Source organism: Antechinus flavipes, chromosome 5, assembly GCF_016432865.1.
Source record: "Antechinus flavipes isolate AdamAnt ecotype Samford, QLD, Australia chromosome 5, AdamAnt_v2, whole genome shotgun sequence".
Classification (NCBI taxonomy): Eukaryota; Metazoa; Chordata; class Mammalia; order Dasyuromorphia; family Dasyuridae; genus Antechinus; species Antechinus flavipes.
In genome coordinates this window covers 39,887,535-39,896,523 of record NC_067402.1, presented here as the reverse complement: position 1 = coordinate 39,896,523, position 8,989 = coordinate 39,887,535, and the positions used below count along the sequence as shown (strand labels likewise).

The following is an 8,989-nucleotide window of genomic DNA, read 5'->3' as shown; positions in this document are numbered from 1 at the left end:
CAGGTGCATGGGATCTGTAATATCAGCCCTCCCGAGAGCTGCCATCTCGTTTTATGTGATGAGTCAGTGTCTTAAGAGCTTTTGACACTTAGGACACTTATGTGATAGTAGGAAAGTCACCTATCTCCTCACAACTAGAGTTTCCTCACCTCTAAAATGAGGGGGCTGGAGCAAATGGTCCCCAATGTGCGATCTGAGGCTAACTCTATAAGCTTAAAGAGAACGTGTCTTCTCTCTTTTTTATCCACTCCTGCCCTCCTTCCAGGAGGAATTTGTGTTTCCCACACCAATGAGTAGCAAGCACCCATCTCACTGACCTGGAAGACTGAGCCAGGTCTCTCTAGGAAAAAATCCATTGCCTATTCCATCCCTCCATGGGCCTGGGAGCAGATAAGGGGACCGTCCTAGAGAAAACTCCTTGCTCGCCCCACTGACGCCAGGCTCAATGCCCAGGTCTAGTCCACTATGCTTTGCTAAGCATACTTCACTACATATGGAGCTATTATGGACCGTAAAAATGAAATCTGATTCAGAGCTGAGATGGGGAAATGACTGTGAGAAAACCTTTCTCGGAGTGTACGTGCAGAAAAAGTTCAGGGAAACCACAGACATCTGTTACTTCAAAGGTGAGAGACAGAGACAGAGATGGGGGAAGGAAGACAGAGACACAGAGAGAGGAGAGAAAGAGATGGGGGAGGGAAGGGAAGAAGAAAAAAGAAGGGGAAAGACAGAAAAAACATAGAGGTAGACAGGAATACACAGAAAGGGAGGGAGAGACATACAGAGAGGCTCGGAGAGAAGAGAGACAGAGAGACAGATGGACAGAGACAGAGAGAGGAGAGAAAGAGATGGGGGAGGGAAGGGAAGAAGAAAAACAGAAGGGAAAAGACAGAGACAGAAAAAAAAAAAAACACGCACAGAGAGCCAGAGACAGGAATACAGAAAGTTAGGGAGAGAGACACAGAGAGAAGAGAGACAGAGACATACAGACAGATGAACAAAGACATAGAAAGGAGAAAAAGAAATAGGGGAGGGAAGAAGGAAAAAAGAAAAACAGAGGTGGGAGAGACAGAGACAGAAAAACAGAGATAGAGAGACAGAAATACACAGAACAAGAAAGGGAAGGAAAGAAACATACAGAGAGGCACAGATAGGAGTCAGATGGACAGAGACACAGAGAGAGGAGAAAAAGAAATAGGGGAGGGAAGAAGTAAAACAGAGTGGGGAAAGACAGACAGAAAAAGAGAGAGACAGAGCTATACAGACAGATGGAGAGATGGACAGACACACAGAAAAAACAGACACAGAGGGAGACAGAGACAAAGACATATAGACAGATGGACTGAGAGGCAGACACAGACACACACAGAGACAGAGACACAAGGCAGAGAGAAACACCCACACACAGAGACAGAGGGAGATGGGGTAAGACCCAAGCAGCCACTCCCAGTCTCACCTTCCGGGTCCTTCTTTAGGTGGTGGTGAGCGTGGGAAAATGAAAGGCTGCCCTTCCTCTCAACCCCAAGAAGCTCCGAACAACTTTCATTATTGCTTTTTTTAGGTTTTTCCCTTCCCAAACCCAAAACACCTGTTACTTTTCCCTTCTGTGCAGGGCGCCTGCTTTGCATGTTTTTCTGGGTAATTCTGCTTCAGATGCTGAGAGCCCTAAAAGAGCCTGCATTTTCCCCAAATCCTTATAGAAGTGCTGACCTCTGACCAAAGGAGAGGGAAGTTCTCATAATTCATTGTAGAAATCTCCCTTCCCTCTCAGTACCTGTGCCACCAGGTCAGAGGATGAGAGGATGTTTCTGAATCCTAAAGCTTCAGACCCAGCCCGGCAGGCTCCTGGAAGAGCGGGAGCCCAGTTTGGCTCATCTTTGTGTCCTGGAAGCACAAGAGCCAGGAGTCCTGGATCCAGCTGCACCGGGACCCCAAAAGGATGATGGGACAAAATGAGCTTGCTTTTGATAGAACTGCATCAAAAAGCTTGTGGGCCTACACACCTGTCAGATTGGCTAGAGTGACAGGGAAAGATAATGCAGAATGTTGGAAGGGATGTGGGAAAACTGGGACACTGATACATTGTTGGTGGAGTTGTAAACACATCCAGCCATTCTGGAGAGCAATTTGGAACTATGCTCAAAAAGTGATCAAACTGTGCATACCCTTTGATCCAGCAGTGTTTCTACTGGGCTTATACCCCAAAGAGATACTAAAGAAGGGAAAGGGACCTGTATGTGCCAAAATGTTTGTGGCAGTCCTGTTTGTAGTGGCTAGAAACTGGAAAATGAATGGATGCCCATCAATTTGGAGAATGGCTGGGTAAATTGTGGTATATGAATGTTATGGAATATTATTGTTCTGTAAGGAATGACCAGCAGAATGAATACAGAGAGGCTTGGAGAGACTTACATGAACTGATGGTGAGTGAAACGAGCAGAACCAGGAGATTATATACCTCAACAATGATACTGTTTGAGGATATATTCTGATGGAAGTGGATCTCTTCGATAAAGAGAGCTTTAATTGATCAAAGATGGACAGAAGCAGCTACACCCAAAGAAAGAACACTGGGAAATGAATAGAAACTGCTTGCATGTTTGTTTTTCTTCCCGGGTTATTTTTACCTTCTGAATTCAATTCTCCCTGTGCAACAAGAAAACCCTTCGGTTCTGCACACATATATTGTATCTAGGATATACTGTAACCTATTCAACATGTAAAGGACTGCTTGCCATCTGAGGGAGGGGGTGGAGGGAGGGAGGGAAAAAATCGGAACAGAAGTGAATGCAAGGGATAATGCTGTAAAAAATTACCCTGGCATGGGTTCTATCAATAAAAAGTTATCTAAAAAAAAAAAAAAAAAAAAAAGCATTACAATTACTCATCAAAAAAAAAAAAAAAAAAAGCTTGTGGGCCAGGGTCTCAAGCAGTGGACCTTTCACCTCCCTGGTGGCGGATGCTTCTGAAAGCCTAAGTCATCCTTTTCAAGCTATAGCTCTACCCGATTATTGGCGGGCAACAGAAAGAGACTATTTTTTCAAACAAAAATAATTTTCTTTCTCTCTTCTCTCTACCCCCTATCATGACAGACATGGTAATCAAACAGAACACGTTCCCTCTAGGCCATATTAAAAAAAAAAAATGCCCGTCTCAGTCTGTATCTTGCGTCCACCACCTCATTGTCAAAGCTGGGGCATTCTAAAATCTTTCAGTTATTTTTCTTTACAATGTTATCACGATTGCTCCCATTTTTCTTCCAGTTCTGCTTAAGTCTGCATCAGTTCATACAAGTCTTAAGTTTCTCTGGAAACTTCCCTGGAAAGGGACTATTTATCAGCCTGGGGGATGAGGAGAGGAGAATGGTAACTAATTATGCCCATCCTTCCGTATTGCACTGTTTTATGACCTCGGGGAAGTTAAGTGACTCAATCGCTTCAGGTTACTTAGCTAGTCTGAAGGTAAGATTCAAATTCAGATATTCCTCAGACCCCCCAAAAGCTTCGCAAGAGTTGGCCAAATCTGGTTTGTGGCTAGCTCTCAGGACTTTCATTGAGAAGCATCTGGTGATAGAAGGTAGCTGACAGATTCAAAGATCCAGGCTTGGAGTCGGAAGGTCTGAATCCGAAGCCTTGTCCCAACACCCGCGGGGTGCATTTGGCCCTTAATCTGTAAAATGGACATAATACTAATCTATTCACTTCAGGGAGCAATTGTGAGAAAAGTTCTTGACAAACTTGGAAATGTTACATAAATGTGAATGATTTTTCTCAGACAGAATTGGATGACCTTCAAAAACCAGGCTAGGAGATGCCCATGGGGCTGGTACAAATGATTTTGGGACAGAATTGCCCATGCCATGTAAAATAATGGTCCCAAAAGGGGAGCAGAAGAGATAAGGATTGTCAGCATCAGTCAGCCCCCACACACACACACACTTAACCAGAGAAGTGACAATAAGAGACTTCACTCTAAATGACATTTTTTTCCTTTTAATTCCTGAGATCAAAACCAAAAGGCAAAAAGCATGAAGTGCCCCTTATGGCATGGTGTATGCATCGCTAACAAGTGAATATACTTCAATGACAAAAGTCTCTCATCCCACTCCCAGGAGTTGGGCTGGCGTCAGGCTGTTCTCGGGCAATTCTTTGGCAAATGCCACTGAATCAGGAGTCCAAACAAGACACAGGAGGCGGCCGGATCCACCGAAGATTGGTCTAGAATTCCAGCTTTCAAGGCAGGGATTCCAAGGCCTGGGTGTCTGCTCTCCAGTGTCGCCGAAGGTCCACGTGCCCCTTTCAATAACGTGTGGCTCGGCCTGGCCTTGGTTAACCTTTCACATATGTAACCATCCACTACCCTTTTGTTTTCTTTTAAATAATTATTAAAAGACCAAACAACGGGTGGTGAATTTAATTTTCCCTGCCTTTTGGAAGAACCCCATTGGAAACAGTGAAATAGAGCAATTATTTTATATTCACACATTATGCTCTTTTCCATTTTTAAAACCTTAATGACTGATTAGTTCTCAGGCATCTAGATAAGAATGGATAAAGTCAGGGTGAGGTTTTGCTTAATCCAATCTTTCTGAATCCCAAATGCCATAATCATAAAGTGCTTTCTCAAGCATATATTTAGATAGAGACAATTTTTTCAACCAACTGTTTTATGCCAGAATATGGGTGCATAAATTTGGCCAGGTTTTTGGAGTTGTGAAGTTTATCTAATGGCTTCAGGGAAGTGGACATCCAAATACAAAAATATCTTTCTCCTGGATGCTTTGCCATCAAAGGCTACTCTTCTTTTGAAATTGTAATCTGAAATTCCCAGAATGCTTTCTGTTGGATAATTTTAGTTGATGGGTCACAGCCGGAGCTTTAATATTCAACAGTTCTTAGTTATATAACAAAAACCAAAACTCACCACACCTAGAGAAACTGGCAATCTAACTGTAAATTAAAGTGACGCAGTTTAAAGCCATACTTAGATGAAAGAGTTGTCATTGCATAGTCATTGCATAGACAGGAATCTATTAAAGAGCTAACCTCTGATAACAGCCTCATTAAAAGCACACGATGTGTCTAGCACAAAAAAATAAATATGCAGCTATAATTATAGTTAGTGAAGTGAACATGACATGATTTGGGCAGCCCTCTGAATACAATAAAGTGCCATTCATTTTTCAATCTGATTGCCCATTTATGAAAAGAGTCAAAAATCCACATATCCTAAGAAGGTATCTCCTTCTTCAGTATGACTTCAGTGATTGGCTTCCTAAGAAGCAACGAATTGTTTGGTTTTTGTCCCTCCCACCCCCCAGTCTATAACAGGCCATCTATGACAGCACAACATAATGAACCTCAATTCGAAAAGAAATATTCCAATCCCTAATCAATTCCTTGTAGTGATGTTGATAATCAAGACAGTGTCATCAGTTAGGGTGACAGGCCGACCAGCTGAGGATCCCGAAATGGTACTAGTCCTGGATAAAAGTGGGCCCCAAAGAGAAAAATCAAAGTTTAATTTTCTTAGAAATGCAGCCAACCCTTGATTCTTCATGGCAATGGAGGAGGATGACCCACATCACCACCAGACCAAGAGTTTGATATGTCTTCTCTGAGCATCCTTTTCTGCGAGCTGGTTTGAAGATCTATCTCACATCCATTTTTTTTCTCTTCCCATTCTCTGACAGAAGGTGAACAGTAATGAAATGTTTCCAAAACAGGCAACTTCTTGCCTTGAATAATCTCTTCCCGATTAGATTTTTGGAGATGAATCTTCACTGAAAACAGATCTGGGACTTGGCCCCACTATGCTGACTCTTTTCCAAATTTCATTCCCATCTCATACATCTTTCAGGTACCCCTCCTTCTCCTCTCACTTTCCCAGACTCTAGAATGAAGGAGTCAGCTCTTACTCCTTTCCTGGCTGAGAGGATGAAACAGTTGGCTTTCTGCTCATGTAGCTTGATTCAAGGGCAGGAGGTAGGAGACAAGCCTCTTAACGAGAAGGCAGACACCGTTCATCATTCATGACACTCTCCTTCCCTGATTACAAATGCCCGATTCTCTTCTATTGAAAATCAACAGCTTCCCTTTACATCCAAGGTTCTTCCTTTCCATGTCTATTTTACTTCATCTCTTTGCCCCAAATAAGGTTCCTACATTGTTGGTATTATAGTGGCCCTTGTATCATGTACTGAACATGGTCTCACTTATCCTTCTCACCTGTACTTAGAATCGCAGAATATTAGAATTGAAAGGGACCTTCGAGAGGATTTAGCACAGAGGCTTTTTATCTGGGATCCATGAACTTGATTACTATTTTGATAACTCAATACAATTGGTTTCCTTTGTAAGTCTGTGTACTTTATTTTTGGCTTTAAAAATTAACCTAAAAAGAGATCCATAGGTTTCAGCCCATAGCCAGAGGGATCCATGACACAGTTGCTCATGAATCTAATGTATTCTAGCCTGAAGTCCTTATTTATATTTTACGGGTGATATGGGAGTGAAGTGACATATCCAAGGCTGTACAGCACATGAGGGGTAGTCTCCATCAGATGTTGTCCACTCTGTGCCTTCAGTCCATCACTTGCTCCATTGCACTTTCTCTTAGGATCAAAGGATTGCTTCTTTCAGGAACACCTCAGATTAGGAAGTCTGAGGGACGACTGACCTTGGTAAAGTCGGTTCAGGAAGCATAGAGAGAAAAGGACATAAGCAAAGATGACATCCGATGTTTGGGAAGAGGATACAATCATTTTCCTTGAGAAGGAAGAAGTCTGTGGTATAAAAGGAGTTCTTTAAAAGGCATGAGATGGGGACAACAAGGAAAAAATGTGGCTTTGCAAATCATATACCACACATATATATACATATGTGGTTTAGGTATGTATATATGTATCAGGGCTAAAGAGTAAACCAAGGAATAAAAATGTAGGAAACACATGAATTATACTGATGTTTATACTTGTGTTCTCAAAGATATACTCTTTAAAAAATTGCTTTTAGAATCAAAACTATGCTTTGGCTATAGTCCTCAGTAAATGTAAAATGTGTTTATATTTCCATAAACATGTTTGCATTTGGTATCAGGGAGCCAGTTTCAGTTAAAAAAAATTTGGGGATCAAAATCTCCAAAGGCAAAAAGGTCTTCCTGGGCCCTCCAAAAACACTAGCCAGAAGGAGGGATGCATAATGTCCCATCAAATAAGACTTAGTTCTTTTTTCTTTTCCATCACAGACATCAGCAGGTGTGTGAGAGAATAGCCTCTGATTGGGACTCCAGCTCCAACAGTCAGATCATCTGTTTGTCTTCACAATCATCACTTATAACGGTGACAGTGTCCGTAATGGAGTTTAGGAGACTGAGATTCAAGGGCCGATTGTGCAGTCAGTTGGTTATCTGAGGATACTAGACACCAGAAGAGAGGTTTGGGAAGGGGGTCAGTAGGGACAGGTCCCCAAGGGACTAAATTGAACTGCTGACAAGTCCAGTCTTGGAGACAAATGGGAACAAGAAGGAACCTGGGTTGAAGACAAGGATTCCGAAGTCTCGCCTTTCATGGTCTCCTCGTGAACATCAGATCAGAAGTCACTTGAAGGCAGGGACTGTTCCCTTTTTGTCTCTGTATTCTTAGCACCCAACAAGCCTTGCCCACTGCTGGTGTTTAATAAATGGCTGCTGAGGTGGACTGACCTTTCTATCTCGCAACAATTGTTTTGATTTACTTCCTTGAGAATTAGCTGGTGTTGAAAAGGAGCTAGAAAAGACATACTGATCTACAGCTGAGGCTGGTGACAGCCACGAACTACCGCTGGTCACTGCCACAGACAGCATCTCTCTCTTTGCCCCACTCCAACAGCTCGGCTGATTTGTCCCGCCTCACCCCAGGAATCCCTCCCTGCCCTGGTTTTTTAGGTGCCCTCCTGATTTCTTGGATACAAACAACAGCAGGTATAAAAAAAACAGCTGCCTAGAGAAGAGACCATCTCCTTTAAGTATCCAAGTGCTGCAAATTGAAATGCATGCCTCTGGGAAATCCACGTTCTTTGGTTGTTAATCTTAAGCCCCAAAGGGCTGTGACTGAGGTCTCTAAATACTGAGATACCCTGGGCTGCAGGAAGCTGTAGAAGGCGACAACCATCTGTATGTGGTACAGAGCAGAGTTCCTGGACAGCTGAGGCTTCCAGGGAGGATGCCCAAGATGCTCCCTCTTTAGAATTGTGCGGTCCAGAGGCTGTGAGGCTTTTTCTTTTCTTTAGTGTTTGTGTGAGATATAAATAAGAGTAGTGTTTCCCATGGATAAAATAAAGCAGTTAAGATCATGAGTTTTAAATCTATGGGAAATCGCTCCCATCGTAGATCACAGGCGAGTCAACTGTCAGGTGATAAAAGACTTTTTTGGAGATGAACCTGCAGAATGTACAAAGAAAAAAAGCAGCTTGTTAGTGATGGCCCAGAAAGGCCAGATGAATCAATCTGTGTGACTGTCACTGTCAATGACAGGAGACCAAGGATCTTGCTCTGAGTCTAATCTTCCTGAGGAAGAAGTGGTTCCAAAGCTCATAACAAAGAAACCTCTTTTTAGGGGACTCTTCTTAATGATTTCAAATGAGAAGACACTTTGTAAAACCCATTACAAGCCTTAATATACTACCCAAATTCTGTTTTTATTAGAAAAATAACCCAGTAGTCTTCTCCCTGGCTCACGGATGAATCCTTTCCCTTCACAGGGGTTATAAAATTGCGTGTCCCAGAAGAATATGGGAACTCATCCATCCCCCTTAGATTCAGATGAACTTGAGTCTTTTTTGGGGCACCAGGACCATATAATTCCCCTCAGGACTCAATACCATGGTCCCCCTTGCCTACATTAGAAAAAAAAAACAATAATCCCAATAGAGGAAAGCTGGAAGTCTTGTTGTAAATCTGAATCAGGGAAATGTGTTTAAAATACTTTTTTCTACAGCCTTTTCATGGGCAT

General features: G+C 42.5%; 1 protein-coding gene across 1 annotated transcript in view; it reads right to left on the bottom strand.

The window, feature by feature from the left end:
• Positions 1-3,976: 3,976 nt before the first annotated feature.
• The window catches only part of FYCO1 (FYVE and coiled-coil domain autophagy adaptor 1), a 95,500-nt gene continuing 90,487 nt past the window's right edge, over positions 3,977-8,989 (bottom strand). The window contains exon 18 of the mRNA XM_051962217.1: positions 3,977-8,418. Coding sequence (XP_051818177.1) covers positions 8,343-8,418 — 76 coding nt within the window. The 3' untranslated portion in view covers positions 3,977-8,342. The remainder of the gene's footprint in view (positions 8,419-8,989) is intronic.